Consider the following 20,379-nt stretch of genomic DNA (forward strand, 5'->3'; position numbering starts at 1 on the left):
TCCATCCCACCCCTCCTTTCTTGGTCGTGCCCTTCTCTCAGTCACCACTCACCAGTGACAGGGCACAGATTAGGGTGGAAGATGGTGAATCCTGGCTGGCTGAGCAACGCGAAGGAAGCAAGCAGCCACCTGTGTGGTCTGAACAGTGCAGCCGAGCCACAGGCCCCTCGGCCCGGTGCTGTGCAGTGTGAACACGGCCATGCCAGAGGCACACTTTCTGGAACCATCGAGTCCACACGGCTTCTCCTTAAGTCGCCATGGAGATTCATGACCTAAGCGATCACATGCCCGAGAGCAAAATGACCTCCGACTGCTGGAGCAACCACCCCCATAAGAAACCCCAAACCTCACAGGCAAAGGGAAGGGAGCAAGACCACACAGGTTGTTCATGGCAGGAAAGAGATGACCCCTCAGGCCAAAACAACACCCACTGCACTGGCCTGGCCGTGACTGTCACCTCGGCCTCATCGCCGAATAACTGCCCCTCACTCAGCCCTGCTCCAAGGCTGGCAGGCCTCTGACCTCCATCTCGGCTCTCCTCAAACCAAGGCTGCTGCTGGGGAGCTGGGGGCAGGGGCCAGCAAGAAGGAGATGAAGAAACACTTGGGAGTTTGTAAATCTTATTTCACCTCTCCACTCCCATCACTACTGGACTGGAACTCAGCAACCTCCCATGTATACAGCTGTTTATTGAAAGAACGTGTGGCCTGTATCAGCCTCCCAGGGACTTTCCTGGTGAGTGTGCCCACGGGAAAAGGGAAAATAAGCAGATGACTAAGGGGAGGACGTGCCAAATGAGAGGGCAGGAGGTTCAGAACCAGAGGACCAGATTCCCTCCTTCTGTCTTCAAACTTTCAATCCCTGTGGCCAAAGACCCAGTTGGGGTCACCAGCTGGGGACACACACTCCTGGATCACTTGAGGCAGCCAGAGAGAAGGGAGGGGGAGAAAGAGTAGAAGGGAAAGGGCTCGTGGCACGGACATTTAGAGCTAGAAGCCACTGCTGTCCCAGTGCTGTCTCTATGCCCAAGGAAGTCAGTGCAGCCGAGGCCTCCTCCGTTTAGTTGCAAGGTTTACTCTCAGAGATACAGCAGTTTAGCCAGCGTGGCCGAGAAGGAAGAGGAGATGGGCCTGTGCCAGGCTTGGCAGAATCTTGATTCTCGCTCTAAGGTTGGTACTTGCACAGGAAGTGTTGGCGCAGGCTGCATTCATTGCTGTTCCAAGTTAAAAACCCTGTAAGAAAACAGAGATTGAAATACATCCAGTTCTGTATTGAGCTTTCATGGTTACTTTTTTACCTGTCAATCTGGTTAGGAGACGGTATCCAGTTGTTTGGACAAAAACCAATTTAGATGATTCTGTGTATACATACACACACATGCACATTTGAGAGGCACACCTAGAGAGACAGGGACAGACAGAAAGAGAAAGGGCTCTCTACTCCTGGTTCATTACTCAGATGCTCACAACAGCTGGGACTGGGCTAGCCTGCAGCCAGGAGCCAAGAATCCAATCCTGGTCTCCCGCGTGGGTTGCAGGGACCCAAAGACTTCAGCCACAACACACTGTCTCCCAGGGTGTACGTTAGCAGAAGGTCGGGATGAGGAGTGGAGCAGGACTTAACCCACGCTCTCTGATTTGGGATGCAAACATCTCCACCAGAATCTTAACTGCTGGCCCAGTGCCTTCCCTTGAAGGTTTTTGTTTGTTTGCTTGCTTGCCATATGATTAACATTTACATTGATAGACTTTGAGTAAAGCAGATTATCCTTTATAATGTGAGTGAGCCGTGTCTGACTGTTTTCCCAAGAGGCAGAAATTCTGCCTCTAGAGTGTCTGGATTTAAGACTGAAACATTAACTCTTTCTGGAAATTTCCAGCCTGCTGGCCTGCCTTGCGAATCTGACTTGCCAGTCCCCATGACTGCGTGAGCCAGCGCCTCACAACGTTTCTCCCACTCTCTTTCCTTCCACTTGATTTCGTCTGTCTCTGGAGAACCCTGGCATAGATGCAAACCCCAGTGAGAGAAAGCAGGATAATTTGTGTGTCCCACTCAACTGCAGAAGCCCCACTGAAGCTTCTGAGGGACGGCAGGGCTTCACCTGGACCTATCGAGGACCAAGGGCTCTTGGGTGTGAACCAGGGTCGTGGCGAGAGTGGTGAGGTCAACCTCTGAGATCCCAAGCAGCCATGGTTGAAAGCTCAAAGAACAGCAAGCTACTGAAGCCAGGCGCATCACACCCGTGTACGTGCACCTAGAAGGACCGAGTGGGAAGCTGGCAGCCTACAGAGCGAGGCATGTGTCCGATGACAGTCCCAGTGGCGTCCCTCCCAGAAACTACACTCGTCCTGGGCTGATGGTTCGTCATCCTGTCTGCAGCACAGTGCTAAGTGTTTCCCAGGGAGGTTTCTGTTCAGGCTTGGACCTGCTGGCCGGGTCCTGTCAGTGTGTGGCGTACATGGTGGAGGGCGGGGCGCCCTTCCCATTCCTAGTTCTCAGGAGCTTCCAGAGGACTGGGCCTGCCCCTGCCTGTGCACCTGACACCTTGCACTGGGGTCAGAGAGTAAAACTGAAATGAGGGCTGCAGGGGGCCGGCGCTGTGGCACAGTAGGTTAATCCCCCACTTGTGGCACCAGCATCTCATATAGACGGCGGTTCGAGACCCAGCTGCTCCTCTTCTAATCTAACTCTCTGCTATGGACTGGGAAAGCAATAGAAGATGGCCCGAGTGCTTGGGCCCCTGCACCTGCATGGGAGACCTGGAAGAAGCTCTTGGCTTTGGGGAGTAAACCAGCAGAAGGAAGACCTTTCTGTGTCTCCCTCTCACAGTCTGTAACTCTACCTCTCAAATAAACAAATAAAATCTTAAAAAGAAAGAAAGAGAGAGAGAGAGAAGGTCTGCACACTTTCTGTGCACTGTCACAGCATGGGGCAATGAGAATGTGGTACAAGGCCACTGGCCAGGACCTGCTCCAACAGATGAGAGAGCTGGTCTGGGAACACATCGTCCATGGACTGCTTGAGATTGGCACCCGGTGCGCCCATGTGTGAGTGGAACAGGCAGCTTCAGGCAGCACAAGCAGCTCACCTACAGGCACTCCCTGCTAAGGTATCTGCTTTCATTCTCCTCTTCCCCAGCACCAGAGGGCCCAGGGCAGTGACACTGGCTCTGAGAGCATCCTCTCCCCTCCAGAGCAGGGAGCCATGAGCCTAGCCCACACCTGATGCCTACTCTTATTGCCCCCTCTTCATGGGGAGGCAGAGCAGGTGCAGAGAATAAGAGGTCTGCCCAGGATCGCACAGCTCAGTTAAGTGCAGGTGCTGCAATTCTACCCTGGGTGTTTAGAAGGCAGAACCTGTGTCCTGACCACTAACTAGACTGAATGTGAAATCTCTTGTTACCCTGCGCTATGAAATGCCTCCCGGTGAACAGGAGAGAAGCCATGAAGCACTGGGAGCTGCCATTTCCCAGCCACTGACAGTCACGTTGTGGTACAGGGCAGAGCAGAAAGGGTGAGAGGAAGGCACAGGGTGTAAGACGCTCTGAAGATCCTTCTAAATAGACAGGAAAAAAAAAAAACAGTCCTGTCACAGAAGAGTCCCTGGGCTGCGTAAGGCATTAATATTATGTCTTGAATTTTAAAGAAAATCTCCAGAGGCGAAATCCATTCTACAAACATAAAATGACATCGATGGGGTCAAGGGGAATTTTCCTTCCAGGTCCATATTCCACCAGCTTTTCTCGAATCCTTGCTTCATTCCTTAGCTTTTCTGATTCGAGAGCCTGCAGAGGCACTCTGATGGCTGCGAGCTGGGTGATCGACCGCGGGCAAGGAATGGAATCCAAGAGACGCGGTGTTCCCAAGAGCACATGATTCTCTTGCACCCGACACGGGTTACTTCACTACTGCCCTCACTGACATCACCATGGATGACAGGCCAAGGGGGACTTTGTCCAGTGGGAGGGGCTTGAGAGGCGTCCGATCTCCTGCTTCCCCAAAGCTGGTCTGGCTGCCAGCCCTGGAGATGCAGGGTCTGAACTGAACGCCTGGATTTGGGATCTTCAATCAGCTCCTCAGTTGGCCCTTGTGTGCCATCATGACTCTCTTCTAGCATGCCTAGTGTTTCAACTACAATTAAAAGGACGGGGGGGCTGACGCCGTGGCTCACTTGGTTAATCCTCCGCCTGCAGCGCCGGCATCCCTTATGGGCGCCGGGTTCTAGTCCAGGCTGCTCCTCTTCCAGTCCAGCTCTCTGCTGTGGCCCAGGAAAGCAGTGGAAGATGGCCCAAGTGCTTGGGCCCTGAACCCTCACGGGAGACCAGAAAGAAGCACCTGGCTCCCGGCTTCGAATCAGCATAGCTCTGGCCATGGCGGCCATTTAGGGGGTGAACCAATGGAAGGAAGACCTTTCTCTCTGTCTTTCTCTCTCATTGTCTAACTCTATCTGTCAAATAAATAAATAAACAAAAAAGAAGGGCAGGAGCCAGTGTGGTGGTGTCACCAGGGCCTGAACTGTCTGACTTTCTTCCCCCTCTGCTCCCCCCGCCAAAAAAAAGGAAGGGGCTGGTGCTGTGGCATAGCGGGTAAAGCCGCCGCCTGCAGTGCCGGCATCCTATATGGGCGCCAGTTCGAGTCCCGGCTGCTCCACTTCTGATCCAGCTCTCTGCTATGGCCTGGGAAAGCAGTAGAAAATGGCCCAAGTCCTTGAGCCCCTGCACCTGCATCGGGAACACAAAAGAAGCTCCTGGCTCCTGGCTTTGGATCTGCCCAGCCCTGTCTGTTGTGGCCAATCGGGGAGTGAACTAGCGGATGGAAGACCTCTCTCTCTCTCTCTCTCTCTCTGCCTCTCCTTCTCTCTCTGTGTAACTCTGACTTTCAAATAAATAAATAAAATGTTTAATAAAAAAGGGACAATGTAGACCTTTTGCTTGGGTAACTCTAGTGATGACTTTCTCACTACTTCCTAGGATGGCCCAGTCTGAGTCTGGACTAAGTGTTCACACTTCCTTCCTTCATTGGGATAGAAACACAGTTCACTCGGTTCTACCTGTGGGTCCTGACAGTGCTCCTTCCATTTTTTGCTGACTTGGGCCTTTCAAAATGACATTTGCACTTTATGAAATCACTTTCTCCACTTTAAAAAAAAAAAGTTTTCATTTATTTTCATTTTATTTGAAATTCAGACACTGAGAGAGAGAAACAGAGACAGAGATCTTCCATCTGCTGATTCATTCCCCCCAAACACCTACAACAGCTAGAATGCGGCCAGGTCAAAGCCAGGAGCTGGGAATTCTATCTGGGTCTTAGAAGGGTAGCAGGGATCCAACTACATGAGCTGTCACCTCCTGCCTCCCCAAGTATGCATTAGCAGGAAGCTGGAATCAGAAGTGGAGCAGGGATCTGAACCCAAGTGCTCCAGTAAGGGTTATGGGCGGCCCAAGCGGCATCTTAATCACTGTGCCAAATGTCTGCCCCACTTCCCCAGCTTCTTATTATCCCTGAGACTCTTCCTCAGAATCTGCCATTGCTTTTTGCTGTTAAAAACTTGGCTCCCTCTCCTTTGTTGCTCTAATGAGCTCTAACCCTCAAACAACAGAAAGCCCTGTTTGTGTCCTGCTTGGCACAGCAGATCTCTTCCGGCCGGCGCCGCGGCTCACTAGGCTAATCCTCCGCCTTGCGGCGCCGGCACACCGGGTTCTAGTCCCGGTCGGGGCACCGATCCTGTCCCGGTTGCCCCTCTTCCAGGCCAGCTCTCTGCTGTGGCCAGGGAGTGCAGTGGAGGATGGCCCAAGTTCTTGGGCCCTGCACCCCATGGGAGACCAGGAGAAGCACCTGGCTCCTGCCATCGGATCAGCGCGGTGCGCCGGCCACAGCGCACCTACCGCGGCGGCCATTGGAGGGTGAACCAACGGCAAAAGGAAGACCTTTCTCTCTGTCTCTCTCTCTCTCACTGTCCACTCTGCCTGTCAAAAAAAAAAAAAATCTCTTCCTACCCTCACTCCAGTCCCTGAGTCCCCAGACCTGGCAGTCCCAGTCCTCTTCTTGGTCAGGAAGGGAGTGCAGGTGTCACTGTGATGGCCACCACGACCCACTGGGAGGTTCTCAAATCCGTGAACTTTGGGATCAGTATCCTCCCATGGTCTTGTTTTACAGTGAAATCTTCTACATCACTTAGCTGTGGTTGTTGGGGGTGGAGAGGGTGATTCTCCCTCCTCCCCTCACTTCCTAGGACATTTGGCAAAGTCTGGAGAAATACCTGATTGTCACAAGCCAGGGTGGGGAGCACTGGTATCTACAGTGGAAACCAAGGATATTGCTACACCTTCTGCAATGTACAGAGAACTCCTCGCAAAGAATTATCCATCCTGAAATGTCATTGGTACCCAGGTTGAACACTCTAACTGGCCTGAAAGCGGGCCAGGGAAAGGAGGGGGCTCAAGTGACCATACACAGCCTGCAGCTGAGGTTCTGGACACCACATTCTGGGGAAAACTCAGAGAAACAAGAGAAGGAACCAGACCAAGATTGCATTTCCAGAGCCCCTGAGGAACCTCAGTTGTAAAGAAATCATGAAGGAATAATCTGATTTCACTACACAGATTTACTCCCCACGGTCTGGGTCTCTCACTACGGGACTGCCGTTCCTTCATGGTTTCAAAACAGATGTATTCAAGAAAGTGAGCGGACTGAGGGCAAATGTGCAGTCAACAATTGCTCAGCTAGAGCATCGATATGGCAAAAATCAAAGGTAGGCAAAGTCCTTGGCAAGGTCATTGTCCTGTGGAAGGAAAGAGCTGCTGGTTGACAGCGGGCAGGCGGGAAGGAAGGGCACGGACATCCATTTTTGCTGTTACTGGGACCAGGGAAAGAGCTGTGATTTGGGAAGGCGAAAGGGGCAAGGCCTGGGCACTTACTGTTTCTGTGGTTCACCTCAGCGCAGTGCTTGTTCTCACCCTGGGGCTGGCCAGCCCAGGATCCATTCACATACGTGGTCCCATCAATCCACTGCCAACGCTGGTTCTGCAATGGAGGAGATGGGGAGATGTGCCATGGGCCAGCCCCCCTGCTCATAGCCAGGATGCTCTGCTCAGGGCCCTTGAAGGCAACAGTGTGCATTTCAAACCTTGGGAAAGCCCAGAAATGCACGGGCGGGAAAAACAGAAGTCACTCCATGCAACCACTGACAGGAAAACATTAGTGATATTTTAGCATATTTGCTACTGCAGTAGGAATTTTTATGCATCACTACACTTGTAAGTATTAAGAAATGTTGTGGTCTTTAAAAAATATATTCAATTTTGTATCTTGCTTCCTAAATATGTTTTTAAATGTTAAGACTGTACCGTAATTCACCTTAATATTCTCCTGTTGACTGATAGGTATATTGTTTCTAATTTATGATTATTCTAAAGAATCCTTTTACTAAAAATTATATTATTAAGTTGTTTTGGTATCTAAAACTTTTCCTTATGTCAGATTCCCAGAGTTAGAATTGATGGGTCAAAGGGAATGCCTAGATGAAGTTATTGATAACACACAGTCAAAAGGCTTTCCAAAAGCAGTTCATTCACTTGTAGGAACGTACGGCCATATCAACATGGCACGAGAACAACTTCTCTATACCCTTAAAAATGAGACTCACTAAGACAAATCTTGATAATATAATAAACAAATTATATTGTTGTTTTAACTGCATGCCTTCAATTACCAGAGATAAGGCACATTGTTGGGAATGTTTGCTTGCCACTTATGTTCTTCAGTCGTTACTATGGTCGGAATGGGTCTCCAACAATTCATATGTCGCAAAACTCATTCCTCAGCGCAGCGGTGTTGGAGGTGTTTGAGACACGGAGGCGGAGCCTTGTGAAGGGGTGGAGACATCACTTTGGGGACCAAGACAGCTTCAGTTTGGCCTCCTTCCCTCTGTCCACCCACACTTGTCCTTCCACTCTGTGCCATGAGTTGCCACAGGGCTGGGCCCTTCCCTGATACCACCACTCAAGTCTGGACTCCTCAGCTCCCAGAACTGTGAGCCCTGTTTTCTTTATAAATCACCCCGCTATTCCACTACAGCAACAAACAATGGATGAAGACAGTTATGAATGTAAACAACTAAACTGCAAAAAATATCCTACAGAAATAGACGTAAATATTTATCCTGTCTTTGAATGACAGGGTTGTGATCGATGACAATGTGAATACATAAAAATCTAAACTTCCTAACCAGCAAATAAATGCCATTTAAAGCTAAATGCATGGATGAAATATAACAACTATGGCAACAAATTACTAGCTTTGCTACGACATAATATTCAAGAGGAGAAAACGCACGAAGATATTCACGAGTAAATACTAAAGGGTAAACACATATTCATAAAAGAGGATGTATGACTGTGTGGTGTCTTCAGCAGTTTTACCAAGCAGCAGAAAGAACGGGAGCTCTCTCCTTGCATTTGCTGCATCCATTTGAACAAACTATAGGAGCTGCACAAAGAACCTGCAAACTGCAGGCCTCACAGAGACACCTCAGCACCAGGCATTCCTAATGAAGGCCTCCTGGACCATTCCTTACAGCGCGATGCTGCCGGAGAACAAGTGAGCAGTCAGTGCTGAAAACTAAGGATAACATAAAAAGTAGCAGACTGTAAGAAAAGGGATGTCTGAAAGTTTCTAACTTCAGCTAAATACCTTCTGGGGATTTGAGTAATCTGAGTTTCATTACAGGTACACAGACACACACACACACATACACATACACATACACATACACATACACATACAGACACACACACAGGTTTATTTTTCATGCCGAAAAAACTTGAGATCTATGCATATGTGAAATCTTCAAAAAATATTCATGGAAAATGCATATTAGGAAAACTACCAAGCCTGGATTTCAAAATTCTTTTGCATTAAAATTTACTTATTTTTAAATTCTATTTCCATGAAGTCTTTGAAGCACACTTGTATACAAACTGGTTTTTCTGGAAGACTCTCTGGAAAGTTGGTAGTTTTTTGTTCTAACAGGAGGGACTGGATTAGACAGGAAATCTATAAAATGGTGTCACTCAAACCATAACCTCCACTGCGGACCAGGGCTGGGCCCCTAACCTTGAGGCTTTGCCCTTGCTAGGTGGAGGTGCTTCATTGAAGATCCACGCCTGTGCCCCTGGGAGGGGGCAGAGCCAGTTCTCAGAAGGGTGCGCTTGAGGGGTACTCAAGAGTGGACTTGGTCAGATGTTACCTTCTGCAGGTCACGCAGGCCGATCCAGACAGGCTGGTTTCTTTGAAAGCCACTTATGTACTTGGCTATGACACTGGCCTCCTTTGCGTTCAGGATGGACGCCAGGTGGGTTCCATTTCCATAGGACTGGCACTCGAGCTGCACACAAGCAGAGGTCCCGTTAATGATGACACCTCAAGGTTTCAATGCACAGCCCTCTCCTACAGCCCTGCTGTGCCAAGACAAACGGACCCAGGCAGATCCCATCTCTTTTAGCAGCTGGGATCCAAACCCCACACAGGACTTCCTGTCACCGTAGGAGAAGACACAGCTGCCACAGTGTCAGGTCGCAGAGGGAGAGGCAGTTCAAGGCAAGGGCAAGAGATTTAGGGCCCCGAGGAAGTGCCTGGGGCCCTGGTCTCACCTCTCATTCATGTGTGTGACTTTGGCATGCCACTCCAGCCCTCTGAGGCTCAGCTTTCCAATTACAGCCACAGAAACTCTATCTTTGCTTATCTATCTATGGATCAATATCTATCTGTCATCTATCTATGTATCTATCAATAACTACCTATATATCTACCTACCTATCATCTATCTATTATCTAATTATCCAGGACTTAGAAAAATCATTGTGTTAGGCTAGCCTTCCCTGGATTTGCTCTGCTAGTCACTCTCTGGGCAATGTTGACAAAGGCACTTATGCTCATTCTGCACTGAGATTTTCTGTTTAAGCGCCAACATCTTGCATTATCCTGTATTTTTTTTTTTTTTTTTTTTTTTTTTTTTGGACAGGCAGAGTGGATAGAGAGAGAGACAGAGAGAAAGGTCTTCCTTTGCCGTTGGTTCACCCTCCAATGGCCGCCGCGGCTGGTGCGCTGCGGCCAGCACACCGCGCTGATCCAAAGGCAGGAGCCAGGTGCTTCTCCTGGTCTCCCATGGGGTGCAGGGCCCAAAGACTTGGGCCATCCTCCACTGCACTCCCAGGCCACAGCAGAGAGCTGGCCTGGAAGAGGGGCAACCGGGACAGAATCCGGTGCCCCGGCCGGGACTAGAACCCGGTGTGCCAGCGCCGCTAGGCGGAGGATTAGCTTATTGAGCCGCGGCGCCGGCCTATCCTGTATTTTTTTTTTTTAAGGTCAGAGAATACTTTTGAACCCTTGGGAGTTGTCTCATGGTAGATGGCTCTATTCTTATTTTTGCTGTTATTTTTCCTGTTCTTCTTGTTGGGCTATGAACAGGAATCCTGAGGTCGTTCTAGGCCCTGACCATGCTGCAAAGTTCCCATCGTCCCCTGCCCTCCCCTCCCATTGGTCACTCAGTCCAGCAGGCACAGGTCAGGGCCATGCAGCACTGCCTCCCCACATCTGTTGGAGTAACTTAGGGTGTCTCAGACTGAGACTGTGAGACGCAATCGACAGATTTGTGGGTCCTGACAGCACTGAAACCTGCCCATGGTTTTTATGGCATCACTCTGACAGGAAGCCCTGGGTCCTCCGGCCCAAGCACGTCTGTAGCCCACTCTCTTACAGTAAATCACATACAGCGACTCAGTGATGCTTCCTGCAAGTCCCTCGTCTTCTTTCATTTCCACATCTCTCTTTCCTGACCAAGAGCTGACTGAGGGCCAGAGGCATTTCCCACTCACCCTTCCGTCCATGCAGCCTATCTGGGATCCGGGATGCAGCACCTGCTTCACTCTTAATCTCAACATTGAACAAGCTGAACACTCAACCTCTTCTCTTCTGTCCATCAGCCAGGCAGCTGCCCCGCTCACGGCCCAGGAAGGACCCTTGATTCTGAGTGACTCAAAGGCGACTGGGGCTCTGGCTGGTCCAGAGAAGCTGAGTGGCCACATTCCTTACCTCAGCATCAGACCAGCTCCTCAGCTTCCGGAAGTATCCGTAGCAACTGGCTCTGTTGTAAAACCACCCTGCAGCACAGCTGGGTCTCAGGATGACGCCTGCACACAACAGAAGGCAATTACAAGTGAGGCCGGCAGACACTGTCAACCCCAGGCTTGGCAATCTCCCGGTCCAGAACCTTTGAATGACTCCTTTCCCCCCCAACTTCGTGGCGTCCCGAGAGAGTCTTGAGGTCTGTGCTTGTCATCGGCAATGGGGGTGTTGGGGATGGATGAGGGGCGTGGGCCGCCGCTGCACGTGGCCGTGGTGGTCCGGGAAGAGTCCCTTCAGGAAGGGCCCTGCCAAATACGTGGCTAAATATTTACCTTGTTAAGCTTTCTACCCGCCTTCCCCAAAGGGGCCGATGGCCTTTGCCTGATGACAGTGTGTTGGAAACAAGAAATAATCAGAGCTTTCTGCGGCTACCAGCCACTGACTGGGAACTGGTAGTAATTCTGTTGGACCTCCAAGGTCACAAGGCCCCACAGTCAGAGCAGGGGTTATGGAAGTCAGCTGGTCAACGGGTTGAGCTCTGATCTGTCTCACATTGGGCCCAGTGGGCCCCTGAATCCACTCTGCAGTTTTCCTCAGTCCCAGGATGCAAAGCATAGACAGGCTCAGCAGTGGGCAGGATCTGCACTGGCGGTGGACATCAGACAGCTATGATTCAAGGTAGCACAAGAGTGGACGAGGTACATAAAGGGGGTCGTTTTAAGCATAACTGGGAGAAATTAGTCCTTTCGGCCTGGGGCACATGGGACAGACTAGCTGACAACTTTGCTGGAATTTGAGCACAGTGGGTTTTTTCTCAGTCATAAGGGGAGGGAAAACTTCAGGCCAAGGAGCTGGGCTGGGAGAGGAACGGAGGCAGGAACGTGCAAGGCATGCATAGAAATAGCAAGCACTGAAGTTTGCTTGAAGTATAGTGCGTGTATCCAGGAGAGGAGCAGGAGACAGCCAGGCCTAGATGCAAAGAAAGCTGTGGTTCTGAGAGGCTCACAGTCCTCCTGCCAGTGGGACAGTGAATGGGCCACACCGCTGAGTCTGAGGGTTGGGAAGGAGGGGAGATGGCTGGAAGCACGTGAGGTCGGAGGATGCAGGGGGCGCCACGCTCACTGGCTCCTGTGACAACGTGGCCGCCCCCAGACACCCTCGAGGGGCACAGGAGTCTTTCTTTTCACTGTGGCTCCCTACTCCAGTGCTTCCTCTCTCCTGACTTGGAGGACACTGCTGTCGTGGACTGGCCCAACTCTTCCGCTGCGTTCCATTCCTTGCCTAAAAATCTCCCAGGTGTCCTCTTGCTCTCTGGTAAGTCCCCTGCTCAGCAGCTGTTCGGAGCTTTCTCAAGCTGGTCCTCTGACTTAGAACATGAAGTGCATTGTCGATTTAGGTCTTTTGCATGCACTGTTTCATGTATCTACAAAGGACGGACGGTGACTAACCCAGCCGAAGCATGGCAGAAAAGGCATTGACGAGTTCCTCAGATATACTGAAGCCAGTACGATGATACTGATGTGACTGCTCACTCTGCCATGTTTAGAATTATGAGCATAACTGTATGTTAAGTAAGAAGAAAGCCTTTCTGTCATCATTGCTGTCACTGTCACCAGCTTCCACATATCAAGTCTACTTGGTGTCAGGCTAAGCCATGCATCCACGCTACATGTATTTTTATCCTAATGACATAGGGACGTGAGAAAACAGTTGTTAAGGTGGCCACCTGCCCATGGTTACACAGCAAGAGAGAAAACCCACTTTTCAGAGTCAGTTCTCTCACTCAAGAATCTGTGTTCCTGCCACCAACCCTCCCAACCATAGGCTGTTACAAATATGCAAAGATGAGCAATCAAAACTTAGCAACAGAAATAATTAGAAGGTGGGAGGCCTCATCCACTCTGTCAGGAGGACAGAAAGCAGAGCCCAGGGGAGGGCATTTTGTCCAGTTATCAAAATCTACTTGGGCACTCACCGTCCACACTGGAGGACCTGGGTTCAAGTCCTGGCTCCCCTCACATTCCAGCTTCCTGCTAAAAACAACTCTCAGGAGCAACAAACACAGCTCAAGTAATTGGGTTCCTGCCATCCAGGCAGGGGACCGGTGTTGAGTTCCTGGCTCCCAGCTTCAGGGCCCCTGCCCCTGCCCCACTGGTTGCAGGCATTTGGTGAGTGAACCAGCAGAAGGGTGATTCACTGCATCTCACTCTCTTTGCCTCTCAAATAAAAAAAAATAATCCTTGATTGCTTTTAATGTTTATTTTATTTATTTTTATCTACTTGAAAAGCAGAACGACAGAGAGAAAGGGAGATGGAGAGAGAGAGAGAGAGAGCAATGTCTTTACTCCACTGGATTGCTACTCAAATGCTAGCAACAGGCAGGGCTGGGGCAGGCTGAAGCCAGGAGCCCAGAACTCCATCAGGGTCTCCCGTGCCGTGGCAGGAACCCAAGTACTAGAGCCATCATTGCTTCCTCCCATGATCTCATTAGCAGGAAGCTGGATCGGAAGCAGACGAGACGGGATTTGAACCCTGCTCTGATACAGGATGCCTGCATCCTATGTGGTGGCTTAACCCACTGCCTCATGAAACCTGCCCCAAGATCCTAGGCTCTTAGAGCAAAAATTGATCTTAAAGAGTGGGCTGATCACTGAGTACCATGCCCCAAGGGCAGATCACGAAATGGGCTTGCGGGTCCGGAAGGGGCAGCCTGGAGACAGGAGGCGGCAGGCCTCGCGGCGGAGTGCGGGCGAGGAGAGTGAGGGAGGAGCCCTTGACCCGAAGCCCGAGCGCGAAGTCCTGGCGACAGCCCCGTGCTTCCGGCACAGCTCCGCTGGCTTCCTCAGGAGCTCCAAAGGGCCATTTGTCTCTGTCTCTTTGTCTCGTCTCTCCACTTGGTTTGTCTCTCTATCTCTTTCTGGTTCCGGTTCCTGGTTGGCTCCGCCTTTGTGTGCCTCTCTTTACCCCGACTCTGTCTCTGCCTCTCATTCTGTCTGTCCTTGCTTCTCCATCTTTCCCCTCCATTAGCCCCTCTCCTTGCCCTGCTAGGAACGGGCGCCCCCTGGTGGAGATATTTTAGTTCTAGAAGTGCTGAAGTAACACTTTGACAGTAGGGACTCCATTTTGGAGAACCTGAGACTCCATTCTGGGAAGGTGCCCCCCTACACCGTGAGACTCTGATCTGAAACTATGATTGAAAACAGTTGAACAATAGCAGTCCACTACATCACACTTGGCAGAGCACAGAAACCCCCTAGTATGATCGCTCAAGCTTGGAAGTGGATAGGCTGCACCTGGGTTAATGATAAAAATGTAATTTGTCTATGTCCTACATATGATTAAAACCAATACCTGGATTAATGTCAAGATTATAATTGGAATTGTTAAGATTGTAACTGGTATTGTCAAGATTATAATTGATACTAGTTTCGCATAGGTTTTAGGTCAGCTTGACCCCGGTAACCATGTATTTCCCCCGATCCTAGCAACCATGTATTCCCGATTTTGTGGTTTTTGCCTTTATAAACCCTGTTGCTTTGGGCTTCAGGATCGAGAGTTCTCTAGGGCATGAGCCCACTCTACCGCTGGCAATAAAGGACCATCAAATTTTATCAATGTGTGGAGCTCCTTTGTTTGCACTCACTCAGGTACAACAGTGCAAAACCAGAGGCTGGTTTGTGGAGGCGCCTGCTGGGTGTCCGCGCAGTCACAGCATTTCCGGGGTGGTGCTGCTCCAGGCAGCTTGCACAGATTCTCGCCATCTCCAGGATAACCCTGTGAAAGAGCTGCCAGTCTTATCTCCATGTTCCAAGTGAGGAAACGGAGGCACGAAAAGTGGTCATCTCCCGGGGGCCCACAGCCAGCAAGCAAAGGAGATAAGATTTGGCACCAGCAGGTCCAACTCCAACAGGAGCCTTGAGTGAGACCTTTAAATGCTCAGGCATTGAAAACTCTGAATGGGCCAGGCGCAGTCATTCAGGCTACCTCGTGCAATTAACAGAACCTCAGCAAGGAAGAGAGAGAGGGAGGGGCATTGCCACCATACAGGGGGTGAGTGAGCTCTTGGGGTCACCCAGATGGGATGAGAGCTGAGTGATGTCTCCTGGGCAGCCCTCGAGCCCACCTCCATCCCCCACGGTGCTGAAGCTCCTCACCCCTGCACAGGTGGCATCAGGAGGTCCAGCTCCCAGCATCTCCTCTACTGCGCCAAGTCTTCCTATTTCACCTCTTCCTAGATGTGTGACCTTTGGAACATTTTCTAACCATTTTAAGCTGTTGTTTTTCTAATGCATAATTGGACTAATGAGCCTGAGAGCAGAGGACCGGGGCTGCATCCAGATGGTGTCTGGTCAGACATTCAACAATCTTCCTAGGATGGTTGGGAAGACTAGTTGGGGTAATTCATGTAGAGTGATCAGTCCAGACCCCAGAATGTAGTAATGGTTTAATAACTAGTAACCAGCTAAAATTGTAGCTGTGAAAAAGATCCTCACCCCCATTACTATAACCAGAGTACTGCTCTGGAAGATATTAACTGGATCGAAGCAGGACACTGCGGCAGCAGTGCTGGCACTGCACGCCAGAAAAGAAAAAAAAAAAAACATAAAAAGAAAATGTTAACTGGATGGAGTTTCCATTGTCCATAAATGACATTGCCCTCTGTCTCTTCAGGAATTGAGTCAATGACATCCTCACTTCAGGAGGAGGACGGTCACAGGCCGGGGCAGAAAATCCCTCTGCAGGCACTCAGAGTTGTGATCTTGACCACCAGATGTTGTTCAGAGAGAAAAAGAATACATCCCCCCTGTACTTCCACTAAGAGCAAGATTTGACTTTTTTCCCAAAGCCATAGCTCAGATCATGTGGGCTGTGTCCTGAGGGAGGTTCTCTTGAGAAAGTAAGATAAACAGAAAGTTTCTCTGCAGCAGGGAGGAGGTTCTGTCTGTTATAGAACAATGGAAGCACCTGTGTTGAATATTGTGCTATTGAATATTGTGATCCCACCTCCTTGGGGGAGAGAGAAACCAGAGGGCTGGTGTAATCCCAAAGTGAACTGATTTTTTATTCCCTGAGATACAGCGGAGGCAAATCTCAAGGTCTTTTAGGAAGCCTGAGGTCAGCCAAGTACCAGAACAAGGTCATCTCAGCAGCAGAGCAACAGGGAAGTAGCTGGCCACGTGGAAATGGCCACAGAGGCGGCTCGGTGGGAGGGGCTCCAGGGCAGCCTGCCAGTGTGTCACACCCTCCTGAGTGCTTCAGAAGAGTGGCTGGGTTCCTTACACAGCCATCCATGGTCCAGAGAACTCTGGCTGAAAATAGGTGTGGGGTTGAGGAGAGAGAGCCACGGGGAGCAAGGACAAGTCAAGGGCAGACCATGACAAGGGCCACAGACTGCAGCCACGTGAGTCAGCGCGATGCCCAAATAACCCTGCTTCTCCTAGTGTTTCCACCAAAAGATGCTCCCCTCCTCCTGGCAGGAGTACTGAGTGGTACACGCTGGATCCCGCAGGAGGCTCTCTCCTCTTATCCTCAAGCATGGATTCTTCACTCACCCTTCACCTACAACACCCAGCAGGGCCATAGCAGACTGTACAGGCACCCTAAACCAGTAGCCACCATGTCACTTAGTCCTGCTGTGTGACCTTGGGCAAGTATCTAGCCTTCTCTGGCCACATTTGCCTCCTGAGTAGAACAAAGGAGTTCCACCAATGAGCCCACATCTTGCATCCTTCCTTTTTAGTTATTCCATGACACTGTTTCTTAGCACACTCATACAGCTTTCTTCCCCCTGCTTTCTCTTTTGGGCAATTCTACAGTATTCTTTCCACTCGGCTCACTTGCCATGTTGTACTTGATGTTTGGTCTGTAGGTTGTAGGTCCCTTGCCAAATGAAATCCCTGGACACAATGCATCAACATCGGGAGGTTCTCACCCTGGTTACGACTCAGGACAGGCTGCTAGCTGGCAGGTGCTTTAACACAGCATCTCTATACTGCAGAATACACTTGCAAAATTAAGAAAATTTACACTTAGTTGATGTTTTACCATGGCTTGCAACCATATAGGGTTGGGTTTGTTTGAGTCTAGAGCCTTTGGGTTTTTTACAACACTATGCTGGTTTCCATTCTCGTCTTTAAAATCTATTTGCTGCCTAATTGGGGGGCGGGGGGAGCAAGCAGAGGGCTCTGTAGTGTGAAATGCATGAACACTGACCTTGGGCTTGATCCAGCTAAGTGACCAGTACTCACCACCCACGACCTCAGTGCTGGCCGCACAGCTCAGCAGGAGGAGCAGCCACATGCTTCCGGAAGCCATCTTCCCCTTCCCCTGGGCGCAGGCGAGCTTTGAACCCCTCCGCTGCAAGGACCCCAGAGCCGTGTCGAGTTTCCTCTGCAGCTCCTGGATTCCTGTAGATCTGCAAGCTGAGCACAGTTGCACTGGTGAGAAGGATCCGGGAATTTAAATGTCAAGTCGCCTATGGGAGAAGAGAGTATTTTTCTGTATAAATACAGGTTTGGCAACAAAGGGAATCTCAAGATAAATGTAGAAATGAGGAAGTTTAACTCGAGGTTTTCTCACCTGCAAGGCCTTCTAGACCAGTGCCAGAGACCTCACTGTAGCAGGAGGCCTCCTCTGAGTGATGGCAATTTGTGAGCTGTGACGCCTCTGCTCCTGTTATTTTCAGAAATGCCAGCAGAGGGCATCCAAGGCAAGCTTTCGCAAAGCGAGGCTGCAACAGCTTTCTCAAGTCAAGAAAATCCAATAAGTGCTCCCAACACAAGATGTTTAAATGTTAAAAATGAACATATGTCCAATATCCCCGTTTTACACAGGAGAAACCCTGCGGTCTATGGACATGAAGTCCTTTGCTCACTGTCCCCAGACACAGCCAGTCCAGCACTATGCTTTATACTTAGTTGACATCAGTTTTCTTTTTTAAAGAAAATACTTTTAAAAAATCTCTTCTCCATTATCAAACAATACATGAATTATTAAAAGACCAGTGAAAAACCAGAAAAACAAGAAGCACATATCGTCTCCCAAGGATAAACAGCTTGTTGAATTAGCCTACAGAAATCTTCCATGAATGTGTGTGTGTGGGGGGGGGGTTCATATCAGTGAGACCACGCAGTTCTGCAACCTTCCAGTTTGATTGCAGCAAATCGTCCTGCACCCACGCACCTTTCTGCAGCTTTGAGTTGCTCTTGTGTGGAAAGTCACCTGTGCGGGCTGCCGCCTCACAAAACACGCACATTGTCATTTGGACACTCAGCTAAAGTGCCCTCGGAACTGGCTGCACACCACATCCCGCTGCTAATGCCCAGCAAGGCTGGGTCCCCACTCCCACCCCACAAACAGCTCATTTTGTCCGTTTCTTTTTTTTTCTGATTTTGTTATGCTAGAGATTTGTGGCTATTTTTAAATTACAAATGGAGTTGAACATCTTTTCATATAATGATTTCCTCTTTATATTTCTTTTATATTTCTTTTGTGAATTTTCAGTTTGCAGCTTTGCACCTGTTTCTGCTTCATTGTTCTTTTCTTTTTTGGTGATTTGTGACAGCTTTTTGCCTATTTATATCCATCACATATTACCAATAGTATTTGCCAGCTTGTATTTTTCTCTTATAACATGTGTTTTGCTATTCTGAAATTTTCAAAAATTTATAGTATCGCATTTATGATTTCCCTTATACTTTTTGGACTCTATATCAGAAAGATTGCCTGTCCCTCTTGTATAAGATTAAAATACTCATCCATATTCCCATCTCTTTTCATCTATCTAGGCCCTATTGTAGTGTAAGCATGAGATTGGGTTCTAGATTTTCTCCCCAAATAATTATTAAAATGAGAAACTTGCTCAATTCTTATTTGACCCTGCTTTATGATGCCCAAATCAGGACACATGGTCTAAGTCCCACGCAGTATTTGCAGCGTGCTACCAGGGGAGGGTGGCATATGATAGTGGAATGCAGGCTTTCCTGGAGCAGCTAATCTGGGGTTCATGCACCCACAGAGGAGGGGACCCAGGGTGAAGTGTGGAGCTCCCCCGCCCACCCCGACCCCGGCTGCTGCACGTTCCTCACGTAAGTAATGGCATTTTTTCAATGTCCCGAAGCGCCTTTAAAATCGAACTCTTGGGCTTCTCCATCAAGCTGATTGCCTGGGAGAAGGAAAGAACAGCATCTTTCTGATCCATCTAGATATTAATTGCAGGTGTCCACGGACTGCCTGCACGCCCTCTCATTGAACCCCCACAGCATAGCTCGGCGTGGGTCGTTACTGAAGCCTGCGGATGAAGAAGCAAGGCTCACTGGGATGAAGCAACGCTCCCCGAGTTTCACAGCGCCTGGGCCGCAGGGCTGGGGTTTAAGCCAACGCTGGCACCAAAGCCGCTGCGCCTTTGGAGCGCTGACACCAAAGCCGCTGAGAAGGAGGAAAGATGTGAAGTAGTGCTCAAGCAACACAGCAACAGAATGCGCGAGGAAGGCCAGCCAGACTGTGCCTGGTCATTTCTGGCCTGGACAACAGACTGCAGAAAAGAGGCGTTGCGAGAAAACCCTGGGCCCCAGCTGCAGATGGGGTTACCTGGCACCGGCGAGCTCAGGGGACCCTGCCTTCCTCAGCGTCTGGAGTGGTCCCGGCCAGAGTTTCTAGAGCTTTTATATGTGCTTGCCCTGGGAATTAATCACCTTTGTTTTAATCAGGGAGCAATAATGTTGTTTACGAATAATATTCCTTTCATAAAAGTCTTATCTGTAGACAGAAAAATGAGTGATGGCTTGAGAACATACGGAACGGTGCCCTGGGAGCCGGGAAGAGGACCACTCCCCGTGTGCAAACAGAATCTTTTCTTTATATCCCTGTCATCAACACTAACAACATCCTGTGATCTGTGATAAGACAACCTTCTCCCTTTATTTTTCTTTTTTGGGGATCTCCCTTTAAAACTTTTTCTTTTTTTTTCTTTTTTTTCTTTTTTTTTTTTTTTTTTTTTTTTTTGGACAGGCAGAGTTAAGACAGTGTGAGAGAGAAAGGTCTTCCTTCCGTTGGTTCACCTCTCAAATGGCCACTTCAGCCGGCACTGTGCTGATCCAAAGCCAGGAGCCAGGTGCTTCCTCCTGGTCTCCTATGTGGGTGCAGAAGCCCAAGCACTTGGGCCATCCTCCACTGCCTTCCCGGGCCACAGCAGAGAGCTGGACTGGAAGAGGAGCAACTGGGACAGAATCCGGCACACCAACCAGGACTAGAACCT

General features: G+C 49.7%; 1 protein-coding gene across 2 annotated transcripts; it reads right to left on the reverse strand.

Annotated features, from left to right (window-relative positions):
* Positions 1-1,076: 1,076 nt before the first annotated feature.
* REG4 (regenerating family member 4) lies at positions 1,077-17,438 on the reverse strand. Of its 2 annotated transcripts, XM_062193515.1 has the most exons (5): positions 17,372-17,438; positions 11,091-11,188; positions 9,247-9,384; positions 6,917-7,022; positions 1,077-1,232 (listed from the first exon to the last, which is right to left on the reverse strand). In XM_062193515.1, exons 1-5 carry the CDS (start codon positions 17,436-17,438, stop codon positions 1,165-1,167), a joined length of 477 nt encoding a protein of 158 aa, XP_062049499.1. In that variant the 3' UTR covers positions 1,077-1,164. The 2 variants fall into 2 exon arrangements, with proteins under 2 accessions (XP_062049499.1, XP_062049500.1); XM_062193516.1 differs by lacking the exons at positions 11,091-11,188; positions 17,372-17,438 and adding an exon at positions 10,874-11,004.
* Positions 17,439-20,379: the final 2,941 nt, after the last annotated feature.

The sequence above is a fragment of the Lepus europaeus genome, chromosome 5, assembly GCF_033115175.1.
Source record: "Lepus europaeus isolate LE1 chromosome 5, mLepTim1.pri, whole genome shotgun sequence".
In the NCBI taxonomy this organism is placed as follows: Eukaryota; Metazoa; Chordata; class Mammalia; order Lagomorpha; family Leporidae; genus Lepus; species Lepus europaeus.